At 49.0% G+C, this 16419-nt stretch overlaps 1 protein-coding gene across 1 annotated transcript in view; it reads left to right on the plus strand.

The window, feature by feature from the left end:
* The window catches only part of TLL2 (tolloid like 2), a 98274-nt gene that overhangs the window by 67993 nt on the left and 13862 nt on the right, over positions 1 to 16419 (plus strand). Inside the window, exons 9-13 of the mRNA XM_037497099.1 lie at positions 1500 to 1615; positions 6518 to 6620; positions 12550 to 12666; positions 13890 to 14035; positions 14520 to 14715. Coding sequence (XP_037352996.1) covers positions 1500 to 1615; positions 6518 to 6620; positions 12550 to 12666; positions 13890 to 14035; positions 14520 to 14715 — 678 coding nt within the window. The remainder of the gene's footprint in view (positions 1 to 1499; positions 1616 to 6517; positions 6621 to 12549; positions 12667 to 13889; positions 14036 to 14519; positions 14716 to 16419) is intronic.

Genomic DNA, 16419 nt, shown 5'->3' on the forward strand with positions numbered 1-16419 from the left:
TCTGGGAACTTTTTCTAACTTCCCGCACTGACACGTGACTTGACCGTGGAACAGAGTATTGGAAATCAGCTCCATCTTAGAAAATCTGGACTATCACGTTGCCCTGTTAAGCAGGATCACAGTGCTTGCAAGGGCTGCATGGAGCTTGCTCCCCATGAAACTCTAGGAAATATGTCCATCCAGCGATTAGTCATCTGGGGACATGTTAGAGCTGAAATACAGGACATACATATCATGTAACCCGGCTGTATTGAAAGAGAAACCTTATAGCAGTCCCTAGGAAATGCCATCCTATTTATTTAGTTATAATGTATATGCCTCTCGCTTCCCAAAGGATTCAGGGCAGCTGGTAAATACCATGAAGCCAAGCAGTAATGTATCTGTTCTTGCAGAATGTCAGTGATTGTTCGAAAATAATTTCCATGGAGCCGTCGGGGGGGTGGTGACTGCTGGGCTTGACCCTCATGAAGCCTGCCAGTTGTTCGGTAACATGATACTGAAGCCCCAATATCCAGGATTTCCTGAGGCAAGGATGGGCTGGCTGTTCTCTCTGTGCCTCCCTGCCACTTCCAAAGTGCAACTTCCAGTCGTTTCCAGGAGTGACTAGAAATGCGGTGGCTGCTGTGCAGAGGCTGAGCTGCCTGTTGGAAAAGCTGTGTAAGCATGCTTGTTTCCCACGCTTTGGAGGGGACCCCTTAACAGGACGAACACCAGCAAATCAAAGTCCGGGACTTTGGGGTATGAATGCCTGGGGATGAGGGACATGAATCTGCAGTTTCCAAGCTTACTCATTCAGATACCTTTTTAATTGTTTTGAGAACAAATCCCAGGGAAATAGTTTTCACATGCATAGGACTAGTTTTTAGACTCCTAAGCAGGCAGCTCTCAAACATTTAAGAGCAGAGTAGGCTACTGTAAAATATTCCAGCTTCTGGTGCCCCAGGTCATTTCTCTGTTTTCTTCTTTTGTAGCTCTTTTAGAGACGGTTGCAGAAAAAGAAGAGGAAAAATTGCTGCTATCAGTTTCACTGTGTTTTTCTTTTTACTATCCCTACTTATCTCCTAGTCTCTCTACCACAAATGCTGCTAGTGGTAACTGCGAAGCCGGCTATGAGCACTGACCTGATGTATCGGAATGCAGTTGATTGCCTTAACCCGCTAGGTAGATCCTGTCTGTTTCACACATAAGACAAGGACCAGTGAGGCTGGGGTCTCGCCCACCAGCACACAGCTGCCTGGAGAGCTGAGATTAAAACCCAGCTCTTGGCCACAATTGATTCTGAGATCCTCAGAAGAATGTCCTGGGGTGACACCCTTTGGCATCCACCCCCCATGTTCTGTTTTGTTAGCCAGAAAAATGTCAATCTGCCTAAGTGCACACTTCTCACCAGCGTGATCCGAGGGTTTGGCAGAAGAAAGCTGTCTTTGCAGCCTGTTCCGGGAGCTGCCTGGGTGGGGGGGACATGTGGCGGGATCACAGCTGTGCTTTTGCCCGTGCAGCGTGCGGGGAGACCCTGCAGGACACGACGGGAAACTTCTCTGCACCTGGTTTTCCAAATGGCTACCCTTCCTACTCCCACTGCGTCTGGAGGATATCGGTGACTCCAGGGGAAAAGGTAGGTGTGAAACCACCCCAGGAGGTGACTAGCATCCTTTGAGCCAGGTGGGTGTGAGGAATTATTATTATTCATAAGGGTGATAGTAGCTGTTATGTTACGTGCTCCCACTCTACGCCAGGCCCCGGCCTAGCTTGTGTACCATCATTTACTTCTAGACTTTTCAACTAGTCTCCCCATACTGATAAAGGCCTAGGTACTAAATGTCCACATAGATTATACATCAAGTTGAGTTTGTAAAACAAAGTAGGCTCTATGCTTTCACCATGGTAAATACACCATCAGAATTCCCTGGAAGGCAAGGAGCCAATTTGGAATTCCTAAAGGCATCAGGGTGCCCCTGTGGAAGCAATATGGGAAGAACTAGCCCCCAAGCTGTAACCAGCCCCAGAGTCTCTTCCCAGCCCCAGTTCCATCTCAGGAGCACTGTGGGCGAGAGCCCAGCGCACACTCCTGAGCACCTGCCACTCCAGCCTTGCAAAAAGTCACTCCTTGGCTGCCTTTCCAGGAAAGTGGCATGGCCATGTGTGCTGTGTGCCCCAGGGAGGATGGATCCTTGGTGGATGCACGGGTCTTCACCTGCCCTGTAAGTGGGCTCAGGGCTAATTGGACAGGGAATTCCAGGGTCCTGTCTTCCTGGAGTGCCATCTAGGAGCTGGAGAGGCCTGCAGATTCCATGCCTCTCTGGAGCTGAGTCCAAGGGGAGGGCCCTCTTTTGCCCTGGCCCAAAGGTGATATGGTCTGAACTTCCCCGCAGCATGCATCTCCCTGTATCCATTGTATGATAAGTAATCTGAGATTCAAACATTTGAAAAATTGCCCAAATTCACAGTAAGATACAGAACTGGGAACTGAAGGCTTTGTGCTTCAAATCTTGTGTCTTTTTCATTATATCTCTTAACAAATCCAAGGGGTCTTCAAGTTGTTTCAAACTAGATGTAGCTATTGTTGAGAGGTGCTCTCTGTCCCTTGGGTCCACTGCCCTACAGCCTTAGCTGTTATAGTTTGTCTCGTAATATCCTGATTGCTGGTGTATTCAGCTGTCTGCCTTCTAGACCCTAAACTCATTGAAATCAGAGGTTGCTCACCCCAGCTCCCAGCACCCCAGCCCATGTACAGTCACACAATATAGTGTTGAATGGACATGTGGATGGATGAGTAGTCGAATGAAAGCCCTGCAGCTGGGAATAGAGGGGAGTGTTGGATTTTCTGATACCTGTAGCCAACCTGCAGATAGCCCCCATTCAAAGCTTTACACTGAGAGCATTTTCTGTGGTTTGGGTCCTGTTCTCACATATTATGGAGATTCTCTCATTTAATCTTCACGACAATTCATGGGGTAGTTGTTATTACCACATTCATTTTACAGGTAAGACTTATCCAAAGCTGCATACATAGTCTTATTGCCAAGGGGGGATTTGAACCAAGTGATTTGACTCTGAGAACCTGGATGCTTAACCATCATCCTTTATAATTCCACAAAGGGGACAGGCAAATAGACAGTTGAACCCGTATTTACACACACACACACACACACACGCCTACGTACACACACACAACACCCACATGCACACACTGGCTCAAAGCTTAAAGACAATGTAGTTGTCATCTTGACCCTGAGAGTCTCCAGAGGTGTTGGCCCAGGGTGGATGTGCTGTCCCTGTGCCTGCTGGGGGCATTACCTAGGGGGAGGCAGGAAAGAAGAGGAGGAAGAGGAACGATTTTGGTAACCCCCAAACCATTGAATTGCCCTGTGTAGCAGAGGATGTGTGCTGTGCTGGAGCTAGCTGCATAAGATTCACCGAGCCTTAATTACTATTGTTAACTGGGGGCAGGGAGAATATGCATCATTGAAGTTCCTGCACCAATTATTTCAATATCTGCTTCCCCCAGCCTTCCCCAGAGCTGCCAGTAATTAGCAAACTTGATTGATTCGAGTATCACCTCTTGTTCATCGCCTCTTCCCCTATGGTCTTTGTGGTTCACTAACATACTTAAAATAATTAGCCTGAATAATTATCCCATTCATTCAGATCATGAATATGTTACCAAGGAAATTATAATAATATTCTCTTCCTGAAAAAAGCTGGTGATTAATGTTGCATCCAGTGAGCTAGTACTGCTGGCTTTTCCACTTGAATGCGATATGAGGGAAATCTAAGTACAATCTAAGTACAATCCTTATCCCTGTCTTTAAGAGACTCAACGTTTAGCTAGGGTCCCCCAGCCCAGGCGGCCTGACTTGGGTGAAGGAGGGGCATATGTTTGACACCAACATTTTTTTTAAGCTTTTGGGGTGAATCTAATCTGTAGTCAGGGTGGAGAACCACACCTCACACACACACTCTCACACTCTACACATGCACATGCACTGAACAACACAGAGGTGAGTTGCCCTGTTACTTTCTGGTCCCGACTTCATTTCCTGGGAGATCACAGGCCTTTGTGGAAGAAGGTGCTACTCATCCTGAGACATAAAATTTGGGTGGGATCCCCCCAGGGGGAGTGATGGGCACTCTCGGTGCCAATCAAGACAGGCAGCCTGTGAAGAGCACTTAGTGGGCCTGGTTTGTGGTACATAAGTGCACACTCAGTGTGGCTTGATTTTTAAAATTGTTGTTTATTGAGTGCTTGTTGTATGCCAGGCACCGCCCTCCCCACACTATATACAGTCTCTCATGCAGTCCCTTCAACAACCCAACAGTGTGGCTGTTGTTTTATAGATGCAGAAACTCAGGGTCCAGGAGGACACATGTTTGCTCAAGATTCCACAGTTAGTGAGTGGTAGAGCTGAGAAGAAATCCAGGTCTGCCTGACTCTAAATACCTGCTGTGCAGTCACCATAACAGAGACGAGTTGCTGTTGCAAAGAGAAAGACCACATGCACCCAGGCGATCAGACAAGGACTCAGGGTGGGAGGAGGGACCCTTGAGCTGGGCCTTGAGTAGGCTGGAGCGAGGCCTACTGGGCTATCCGCATGGACAGATCAGTGGGAGATTAGGTCACACAAGTCACTGAGTTTAGTCAATGAGATGGTGGCATAGGGAGCCATGGGAGTTTTCTACCTAGGAGGGATCTGGCAGGGATGAGCCATTAGCACAAGATTGATCTAGAAGCCCTACTGTGCAGAATGGGCAGGGCACAACAGGGGTAGTCAGGGACTCCTCCTAGCAGGAACAATGCAGGAGGAGCTGTTGAAGGGGCTGCAGGTCTGTCCTGAGGGTTGGGGGAGGAGCACATACATCTTAGAGGAAGAGTCTGTGACCAGATCCGGGGAGGACAGTCAGAGGGGCAAAGTAGAGATAACTCCAAAGTGCTGCACCTGGTGACTTGGGGTGGGGTGAGGGGCGGATGTGTTACCTACAGGCAGGAAAGCTGGAGGCCAGTGCTTTATTTTGAGGTGCCTGGAAGTGAATGGGGAGCAGGGAGGACAGAAGCCAGCAGAGGAGAGCCAACAGTGACTGGTGTCGTGAGAACCAGAGAGGAGAGGCTCAAAGCAGCATGGCCAAGGAGCATGAGGACAGTAACAGTCCTTTTGATTTGGCCAGAGGACACTGGACCTTTGACCTGGGCCCTCCAGTCTAAGGCTTTACTTAGAGCAGAGGGACTATCTAAAAGGAAGTGGCTGCTGGAAGGGGAAGGTAAGGATATTAGAGAGACATATACTGACTGAGAGCAAGGTCCCCCTAGAAGGAAAATGATTAGGAGCAGGGTGTAGGGGTGCAGGGGCTAACAGAGGTCAGCAGACCCCTGGAGAGCAAGAAGAGCTGAGAAAGGAGGAGCAGGATGTGGAGGACAGGCTGAGAGAGAGGCCACCTTGCAGCATGGGGCTTGAGTGGGGTAAAGGGAGAGGGGAGCACATGAAGTATGGTGTGCCCAGTCCTCTGGGCCCCCAGCTGCCTTCACTGTTGGTGGGTAAGGGCCCCCATTCAGTGGCCTCAAGAATGTCCAGAATAGAAACCTTCTTTGGGGTCCCCCTGCACTGTACACCTCCCCAGCCTTCATTCCTCCTCGAGACACACACAGACCTGCACTGTGCTTTCAGTTCGGTTCCCCAAACATCTCCCCTCTCACCCAAATGCTATCTTACCCTACTTCCCTGCCCACTTAGATTTAAATTTATCAATCTTTATACCCCTTAGATTTAATGCCACTTCCTCTGAGAAGCTTTGCTCAGTTATCACAAGGCAGAATTTATCTCTCCCTTCTTGGGGCTCCAGATGCCCTTTCTGTCTTCTCTTCTCATAATGTTCTGATTGGCTTGATTCTCTGGGGTCCCTAAAAGCAGACTCCTGTCTTGCTTTTTACTGATCTTTCTATCTCAATTGGCCAACACAGACGGGTATGTGGTAGGTGGACAACAAACAGTGGTGGATCGAACGAATGAACGAACGAATGAATGAATGAATGAATGTAGAAAGGCTATTAGATATACCACACCTCAGAGAGTGAGGTCCTTCCCAGGGGATGTTGATCCCAGAGGTGCTCAGATGTGCTCTGGCTAATCCAGCCCCTCTGGAGTGATTGATGATGCGCTAAGATCTTTATGTACCTTTGAACTTCATTGACCCCTTACCTCCTTCCAAATCCCCTATCTGTAGGAGTCCCGGCCTGTCTTTTTAATGCATCTCGCTTTTTGTAAACCACCTAGTGACTTCAAAAGCTCAAGTTATTCCCCAGACAGAGCCCAAGGACTCATCTCCTCTGTTTACTCCCCATCCTGCTAAGGTTTATTATTTAATGTCATGAGCTTCCTGTGAGCGTGTGTCTGCGAGGACACTCCCACTGTGGTCTGAGCTCTGGCTGCTAGAGTGTAACATGAGAATGCCTGAGTGCAACCTGGATCTTTCTAGACAACTTGGGCTTTGCTGCCCAAACTCACTTTGCGGTAATTCTTTACAGATCATCTTAAACTTCACATCCATGGATTTGTTTAAAAGCCGCCTGTGCTGGTACGATTACGTGGAGGTCCGGGATGGTTACTGGAGAAAGGCCCCCCTGTTGGGTGAGTTGACTTTAGAAAGCCTCTGAGACAAGTGATGGGGTGTTCTGCGTGGTGCTGTTAATGTTTGGAAGGGTCCATCCGTCGCAGCCACAGGAAGCTCTCAGGGGCCTGTGTCATTGTAAAAGTCTCAACCCTCCATTTGGCCACACATGTTAAAAGCTTTTAAAACTGCAAATATCCTTTGACCCAGCAATTCCACTTCTTGGAATTTATCCTAGGGAACTAATTAAGGAAGTGTGCAAAGTTCCAGTTCCAGGGCTGTTCACTGGAGCAGGGAAAATTGAAAACAATTGAAACGTTTAAGAGTAGGGGTTAGCTGAATAAATTACGATACATCGTTTCAATGGAAAACTCTCCAGCCATTAAAAGTAAAGCTGGAGGTGACTACTCATTGATACAGAAAGGTGTTCATCATACATTATTACACCAAGAAGGTGTGGCAGAATGTGTAGGATTCCATTTTAACAAAAATACATTTACATCTAGAGTATGCAGGCATTGCAAACTCAGGATAAAGTGTGAATGAGTGAGGTGGTTGGCATAATACATAAGGAGTGGTGGGGAGTGTGGCAAACTGCAGAATGAAGATCCTGACCACAATTACAATGAATTACTGAAAGTATTGTGTGGGCTAAACGCAACTGGGAGAAACCATTTTGTCATCTACAATATAAATATCCACTGGAATTATAAACAAATTGCACACAGTGGTTATTTCTGGATGGCAGAGTGGTTTTTTTTTTTTATTATGTTGTTCTTGGCTTAGCTGTATTTTTTCATTTTCCTATGATGAACATGAATTCTTTTGGGGAGATGAACAGAACAGGAACTCCCCCGTGAAAAAGCAGCATGGACCTGAGAGGCAGTGGGCAGGTGGCATAAGGAGAAGGGCCAGTTTGCTCAGGTTGGGTGACCAGAGTGGGAATAGCTCGTGGATGACCAGGGAAGGGTCATATGTGGAGGCCCAGTGGTGTCCCAGGAGTGGATGGCAACTATTGAAGCAGGAAGTTGCTAAGTCTGCTGCTTGGATTCTGTTGCTTGCTGGAGCAGAAAGTTCCTGCGGTGTGTTGCTTGTCCACAGTAGTAGCTACAGCTACCTTGATCCCCTTCCCAATCAATAAAGAAAGTCTATGATGGATGAGGTGACAAGCTTTGCATACAAACTGTATAAAACCTTACCATTCCTGCAATTCAGGCGTAGACTTTTGGGAGCTATCCCACTGAGCCTGCCGGTGTGACAAATACATCTTTCTCTCTCTCTCTCTGTCCACTCTCTGAGTGCTGCCTGATTTCTCTGGGAAATTGCCCTAACACTATGGTGGAGCCAGAGAGAAGCAGTTCACAAGGAGCCAACAGAAAGGCCGCAACTGAGAGTGGCTTGTCCTCATTTTTAGAGGGTTCCGCGGGGCGGGCCTCCAGTCTGTGAGTCTAAGCTCTCAGTGAGAACTTTGTCCCCAGCATGTCTTCACATGGGCAGAAAAGCCAGACTTGTGCTGTGAACAACTGGTTGAGACGGAGCTGCCGACAGGACGGCCGAGTATAGATGCAGGCAGGAGAGAAAAAAGAGAGGGAAGCAGGGGAGTTTCACAGCTAGGCGCAGCCTGGCTTCGTGTTGGATCCCTGCATTCAGAAGAGACTGGGATAGGGTCTGGCTGGACCCTGGGAGCCTGTATTAGGTTTCTGTATGGCCAAGGGGCTTAGCCATGTCAGCTGCCATTGGGAAGAACACCCAGGCCCCTTCTGTCCAAAGGGTCATGAATTCAAATCAGGTACAAACAGGTAGAAATTGTGTCCATGGGTGCTTTGGCAAGGAGCCAGGGCAGTTTTTACATGGGGGTACCACCACAAGGAGAAATCCAGCCAGGTCGACTGCCTAGGGACCCCGGGCCAAGCATGGACAGGCACATGCAGGACACATACGCCACTCCCTGGTGGCAGGGCAAGGCTCTCCGCCGTGGATTCTGCTGTTATCAAATATGAGCCGCACAGTGCGTGCTAGCCGCTCCAGGGAGGGAGGTGTGGCTTTGTGCGGGGGAATGATTTCTGATGGAAATAGAGACAGAAGCTTGGATTCTTGGTCGAGCCTTCCAAACCTGGCTACAGAACAGCTGGGAAGTCTTTGATGAGTATAGACTTCTGGGATAGAATCAGAATCCCCATGAGCTGCTCAGGGAACAGTCCCATTTACCCACAATAACCTGGGCACGTCTAGTATCAGGTGTGTGGAAAGGGGCCTGGGTGGTGCTCATCAGATACTGAGAAAGGACAAAACGAGTCGGCAAACAACTTCGTGGTTTGGTTCGTATACTTCTAGGTTGCATCTTTTATAAGAATGTGTTCCACTCTTATTTTATGCTTAAAATAATAAAAGGAGCTGCATGGAAGGACTTTCAAGGGAATGTTCTAGACCCCTCAGCCCCACACTGACATGAGAATACCATGCTCCCCTAGAGCAGACCGGCTTGCTTAGGCTACATAGCCAACTGATAGCTGAGACCAGGCCAGAATGTAGATGTCCCCATGGTGGGGAGAGGACACTGCTGAATCTGAGGAGGGTCTCCCCTAGGACCGCCAGATAAGATGCATGATTCATTATTTATCTGAAATTCAAATTTAACTGGGCTTCCCGTATTTTTGTTTGCTAAATCTGGAATCCTATACTCTCTTGCCACCCCCTCACCCCCCAATGAGATAGACTTAAAGGACTCAGGAGGAGGGCGCTCGCTGCCACTGAAGCTCCCCAGAGAGGGCCAAGGCCACTCGTGAGAACGAGGCCAGGCCAAGGGATTTCCAGGCCTTCCCTTTCCTTGAACTTGAAACAAGAACTTTCTCACTACAGGTCCTGATCTCTGTGGCTATGCTTTCATCGATTCGATGGCGATTTTGCTGTTCATTGTTGTCAGTGGTGTTTTGTTGGTTGGGATTGTTGGGGTGCGAGATCATATTTTATACACATTTGCAGTGTGTGCGCTTGCGCGGTGCTGCCCAGGCCTGGCCCGGTGCCCGCAACCGTCATTCTTCATGTGCAGCCGTTCTCCTTTGCCAACTATTTGGCCTGCTCTGATGTTTCCAAATGCAGTTGTTAGTGAACTTTTGTGTTAGGAACAAGTGCATTGTGTGGGCCAAGCTGGTCCCTGGAAGGGGTCAGTGCCATGAGATCTGCGGAGAGGAGGCAGGTCAATGCCCCTTTGGCGGGAGGGAGAGCGGATTAGGGCGGATTGTGAAAGTATGCATCTTGCTCTGAAAAACTGTGCGTTGCATATTTTCCCAGGGCAGTGTGTGAAAATCCAGGCATAATAGAGGCATAACTTTTTATGAATGAATCCTTTATGACTCCCCACGGAGCCCACTTGTCCTGTCCTCATCTACATTTCCTCTTCTAGATATCCTTATTAAACTCCTCCTCCGCAGCCAGGAACCAGATTTCAGTTTAGGAATTTGACACCTTTTCTCAAGTCTAATTTCTCTCGGCCTGTTAGTCTCCTTGGAAGGAAGCTGTTTGGGACCCGGGTTTTCACACAGTGATGAGAGGGAAATGGAAGCAGATGGTACACGTTTCCTGGCTGGTTAAAGTTATCGAGTCTTTTTCATTTTCAGTGGTCACTTATGAAACGGCATCTCCGGCAGGGAGGAAGGTGGCTGCGAGAGAGCTCATCCTCATCTTAAATACTGTCCTGTTCTTTATATTCCTTCCCTCATTCCTGCTGGAGGAATTAGTCTAACAATGCACTTTTGTATGCAGAACTGTCTTTGGGTATTCTGTCCCAGCACAATGCAGACAAAAGCCCTTTTTCCCCACTTTCCCTGAAGTAGGGAGGGCAGTTCAGAGAGGCCAGGCTGGCCAATCAGTGTCTGCGGCCTCACTGCCAGGCCTCGTTGGGCAGGCAGCCTCCCAAGTGAGCAGGAGTGACAGTGTGAGTCTGAGGGCCACGCCTGGCATCGCGCAGGCTTTGTGGCTCAAGGCTTTGATCTTCATTCCTATGCGGCAGCGTCCAAACTGGAAAGTGGGGACAGTGTTTACATTCCCAGAGAACGGATTTAACGCCGCTGTATCCAAAATGTACAGCATTCAGCACTGTAGCTCCAACAGAGAAGTTCTGTTGATGGTGGCGGTGATGAAGGTGACCTTGAAAGCTAAGGCCAAGAGCTCAGACAGCCAGGTTTTAAATCCTGCTTTTACTTCAGGTGTAACTCAGATCGAGTATAAATCAATTCAAACCCTCCAGTCCTTAGTTTTCTAAACAAGATTAAGAATAGTCCCTAATTCAGAAGGTGTGGGGATGCAACGAGATAACCCGTGCAAGTGTTCAGGACAATCTGGTGTGGACATGCTCACTCAAAGGGGGCCTTTGCTGGATCCATGAGGGTCGAAGGTGAGGGGGGTGAGATAATGGTCAAGGGACAAAGTGGACAGTTCTGGTCAACAATTACAAGGTGATTTGGGGAGAAACGTTACTTAGAAACAATTTCTCAGTTATTCCACCACACCTGGCATTACCAATGCCTAAGAACACCTTAGCCTATTACTCCTATCTCCTCCCGAGTCCTGGGCAGACATGGCTGTCTGGTGTCTCTGGCTCATGTCCTCCAGTTGAGTTCTTGGGCAGCAATGCGGTGCATGTCCCTCTTTGTTTTGGAAACTGCCTGCCCCACCCCCTCCCATGGCTGTGACAGCTGGGGTTTTAGAAGGAGACATTTCAGACTTGAAACCCGGTGCTTCCTGGTAAGCAATACGTCCCCTTGCTTAAGTGTTGTTTTCCAAGAACTAATTGACACTAATTGGCCTTGCCAGAGGAACCATTACTGAAAATTTATAGGCTGAAAATCTGATGGATTTTTCCTTGCCAAGTTCTTGGCAACAATTTCAACTTATCTCACTCCATAGTAAACTCACCAAATCCAAAAGGCTGCAGGTGGCCACCGTCGGAAGGAAGCAGAGGAGATTAGCAGCCTTTACTGCCGTGGTCCCCAAAGAAGGAACACCATAGCCAGCCATTAGGAAGTGCCCAGAGTGGCATTTATTCCTGGCCCAGCCTCACTTCCCCATATCTCAGAAAGGTGTAGCAGAGTTGCAACTTCAAGGGGCTGATCTAGTGTCTAACATGGTGCTGGCAATGAGAGCATCCCCACTAAAGACCTGCTAAATGGACTTTTCAAAAATACACTGAGATATAATTCACATACCATCCAACTCACCCTTGAAAGTACACAAGCCAGTGGCTGTTAGGATGCTCACAGGTTGTGCGACCATCACCATAATCAATTTTATAGCATCTTCATCACCCCCAAAAGAAAACCTATCTACAGTCCCCACATCCCCCAAAGCTAATGCATTTTCGGAGTGACTCACATGGCTGCTGCTTGGTTGAACCATAACTTCCCATCCAAGTAGACCTTGACCTGTCTGTGTTGTCATCTGATGGGTAAGACTCAACCCATGTCCCTTTGACCCCCTGTCCTTGCCTGGCGCCCCTCTTCATGTGGCCTTAGGAATCATATGGCCAAGGATCACCTCAGGAAGCATGCCTTCCCCTTTTTCCTCTGGGGGAACCAGGTTTCAGATCACATACCAAGGATCTGAGAAATGCACCTTTGTTTCTATTTTTCAGCAATAAAAGTTCCCTAGCAACGATGAGCCCCTTGCATTTACATAGTGGGAACTGCGTGTCAGCCGATTTGTGCTGTCTCCCCCGGGATGGGACTGACTGTCATCTGCCACCCCTTCAGCACCTCAACAAGCCCCGTGCTGGGGTGCCGGGCTCTGCTCTGGAGACTTTGGTCGGCGCCTGCAGTTCTCCGGAAGGCTGCAGGAGGCACCCAGGATGTGCGACTCTGAGTGGCCGCCGTACTCACTTGCAGCCACAGTGGCAGAAACGCTGCTTTGTCCCTGTCTGCCACGAGTCTCTGACCCTTCTTTTCCACTTCCCAGGTCGGTTTTGTGGTGATAAAGTCCCGGAGCCCCTCGTCTCCACAGACAGCCGGCTCTGGGTGGAGTTCCGAAGCAGCAGCAACATCCTAGGCAAGGGCTTCTTTGCTGTCTATGAAGGTTTGTTCATGAGGAGAGAAGCCCGCTGGGCACTCCTGATGTGCCCATGTCCCTGTCAGCCTGCCGTCCCTCTCCCACCCAGACACGCCTGGCAGCTGCAATGCTGGGAGGGAAAGGGGTGAGCCGAGGGGCCACTGTCCCCTTCTCCACATGTGGGATTGGCGAGGTGAGTTGTGCTCACTTCAGAACAAGTATCCTCCACGCCAGCTGGGGAGTCCGCTCCTTCCACATGGGGGGCTGTGCGGGAGTGGAGAACCCTGTGGAAATGAAAGGGGCTTCTGAATAGCTCTGTGGCCTGAGTAAAGAATCTAACCTCACTGGGCTTCTGCTTCATCTGGGCATCGGCAGGGAATTTCATGCCACATTTGTTGGAAGTGTCCATAACTGTGGACTTGACCCCTCCTGCACACAGTAGGTCTGGGTTCTAGATAGCTGCCACCAGGGCAGTTCAGCTTCCAGTTTTTCCCACTCCTTGGGTTCCCCTGGCTACCTACCTTATGCCGACACTTCCAAAATTTTGGAGAGACCAAAGTTGGTTTTTTTTTTTTTTTTTTTTTTTAAAGATTTACTTATTTATTTATATGAGCACTGGGTACAGTCAGAAGCACGGAGGGTGAGAGGATTCACCAGAGCCAGAGCGGGGAACAGAACAGGCAAACCGATGAAATACACTGCTGAGGGGAGCAGCGGGCGCAGCAGGAGAGTTCTGTGCCCCATGTGGGACCCTCGCCGGTGGCCGGGGATCGAACCGGCGCTGCAGAGGCTGCGGGCAGCTTCGCAGCCCAGTGCTCAACCGCTGCGCCACCAGAGGAGGCCCCAAAGTTTTGTTTTTATAAACTAAGTTGTGTGTGCATGTCCTCTGCATGAGCAGATTTTACTTTGGAATCCCCTGGGGAACGCTGGCCGTAACCCACTTGGCACACCCCACCACTTGAATCAGAACCTGTGAGGATGTAGCCCTAGCTTTCATAGCTCAAAAAATCCCCCAGGTAATCTTGGTGCACAGCCAAGGCAGAGAGTCACTGCTCTGCATGGTTATCTTCTCTATAAGAAAAAAAAATCAGAATTCCAGACAAATGAAATTGTGCCCTTGCCGGAGGTGGTCTTGGTTGGACGGAAATGAAAATGTTGCCTAGAGGAGCCACCTAGTGGCAATAAGTGGCCACCCACCTTCCTTGCTAATGTCTGATCAGGGCCCCCTCCTCCTGGCTCTCCTTCTTAAGCCACCTGTGGGGGAGACATTAACAAAGACGCTGGCCAGATCCAATCTCCCAACTACCCCGATGACTACAGACCTTCCAAGGAATGTGTTTGGAGGATTACAGTTTCAGAGGGGTTTCACGTGGGCCTGACCTTCCAAGCTTTTGAGGTAAGTACTGCTCAGATGTCTTCCCAAGGATAGAATAAATGTCAAGTGTTGTTAGACACACTCTGCTTGATAAAGATGAGTGTCCATGTTGGGATTGAAAACAGGAACCTCTGAGACCATCTCACACCCATGGTCTATGGTCTATGTGGTACCTGGGTTTCTGGTATTAAAGCCTTTGCAGCTTTGAGATCATATCAGTCTCCTTTCTGGTGGCTGTGAGGGACGGTGGAGGGTTAATCCAAGCAAGCACCTAGGATGGAGTCCCAGGAAGTTTCATAGAATCATTCTTCCCTGTTCATCATCTCTTAGTCTCTGCACAATGGGTTCAAGTGGGAGACAGCTTGGAGAAGCCCAGGACACACTTGGGTCCTTTGGCTTCTTGTTTAGATCTTTGAGAGTTGATAATTGGGTTCCCTTATTAAATCAGAATCTTTGAGGCCAGACCATCCTGTCTCTTCCACGTTGCCTGTGTTTCTCCACTCAGATTGAAAGGCACGACAGCTGTGCATATGACTACCTGGAAATCCGAGATGGCCCCACAGAGGAGAGCACCCTGATTGGCCACTTTTGTGGCTATGAGAAACCGGAGGACGTGAAGTCAAGCTCCCACAGGATGTGGATGAAGTTTGTGTCCGATGGCTCTATCAATAAAGCAGGCTTTGCGGCCAATTTTTTCAAGGGTATGAATTAGCAGTTTGTCTACATTTCTAGTCACAGGGAGAGGTAGTGCCCCCTGGCTTAAAAATCACAAAGTCTGTATAGAATCTTAATGCCCAAATGGCTGTCCGGAGGGAGGAGGTAGGTGCCCATTTTAAAGATGTGCACAGGCACACAGTGGACTTCCCCATGGACTTGGGACAAGTCCTGGGCTTGTACAAGACAGAACATTCTGTCCCTGCACTTGAAATTACACTTAGTATGTTTACAAGCCAATTTCATGAACCTTAGGGAAGTTGAGCATTGATAACAATAAATATTTTGTAGTTGCTATCATTAATGTGCCAGTTGCTGTGCAAGTACCTGATTTACACTATAACCTTTAATTTCCTAATAACTCTTTGAACTGGGATTGGGTTGCATTTGCTCAGGGCTGAGAAGGGCTGCCTGGGGTCACTCACATAGTTGCAGATCAAGAATCCAGAGTATGACTTCCCAAGCACAAATTCATTCTAAAAGATTGCTACGATGGCCCGAGAGGCAAACCAAAGCTTCAACTCCTGACGCATCAGCCCTCAGCCTACAGTGCACGCTTGAGTAGGAAGGAGTGGGGAGGAGAATTGGGTCGGGAAATAAGCCCCTTGTTGCCTTAGGGACCTGTTCTCTGCGGGTCCTGGTAAAGTCACACTCAGGGGGATGGGAAGACCAGCATTCCTGGCTCCAGCCAGCAGACGCCCAGAGTTCTTTTAAATGGGCTCATTTTCCTTCTCTGAGCACAAGGCCCTGGAGTCCCCTCAGTTGGCCCTGAGAGGGAAGCAGGTGCATTGTGATCGGACACCCAGTAGCACACCAGCAGCCGCCTGCATACAGATACCCAATCTCTGGCTGAGATCCCTTGAAGAGTGGCAGCTCTCATGCCCAGGCAAAGGCTGGTCTCTTCCTTCCCTCCTCTCCCAGGACTCCTGGCTGAGCCAATCTGAACCCAGGTCCCTCCCCCCCCTTACTCCCAGCCTCTCTGTCTGCCCCCTCCCCAACACTTCCTCCAGGTTCCTTATGGACAAGTGTCAGAAGAGCCCACTCTCTGCCCTGCTTAAAACAACACAAATGTGTTATCTTGTAGTCCTGGATCTCAGGCTTCCTGACCTTGTTCCGGCTTCCAGAGGAGGCCCTGCCTTGCTTGGCTCCTGGTGTCCTTCCATCTCCAGCCTCAGTGACACCTGACTGCCCTCCACCTGCAAGGCTGACCTTGGTGTCCCTTGTCAAGGCTCCTTATCTTAGCCAGCCTCTCCTCCCCCTTCAGCTATAAGGGCCTTTGTGACTATAATGAGTCCACCAGCTATGCCAGGAGACTATTCATTTAATAAAATCAATGAGCAAAGTCCTTGTTGCCTTATCAGGTAACAGATTCACCAGTGGCAGGACCAGGAACAGTACAGCTTTGGTTTGGCCTTGTTTTGCTTACCATGCCAAGAATTATTATGAGGCTTTATTCTAGTTCTGTTTATCCTAATTCCCCTGTCCTCTTCCATCAACTTCCACCCCAGGTAGGTCAGTCAGGTGTTGGCGCCTTTCCAGTGAGTTAATTGGTAACCAGCAGGGGGCGCTGCCCTCCCCCATTGCTGGTTCCCCCAAACCAGTGTTCTTGAGAGGACCAGCTAAAGCTGCAGATTAGTGTTGGTGCATTTAGCAAATTAAAAAAGAGGATGCCTGGTTAAATTTGTATTTCA

This window comes from Talpa occidentalis, unplaced genomic scaffold, assembly GCF_014898055.3.
Source record: "Talpa occidentalis isolate TD23 unplaced genomic scaffold, MPIMG_talOcc4v2.1 talOcc4.8, whole genome shotgun sequence".
Taxonomy (NCBI): Eukaryota; Metazoa; Chordata; class Mammalia; order Eulipotyphla; family Talpidae; genus Talpa; species Talpa occidentalis.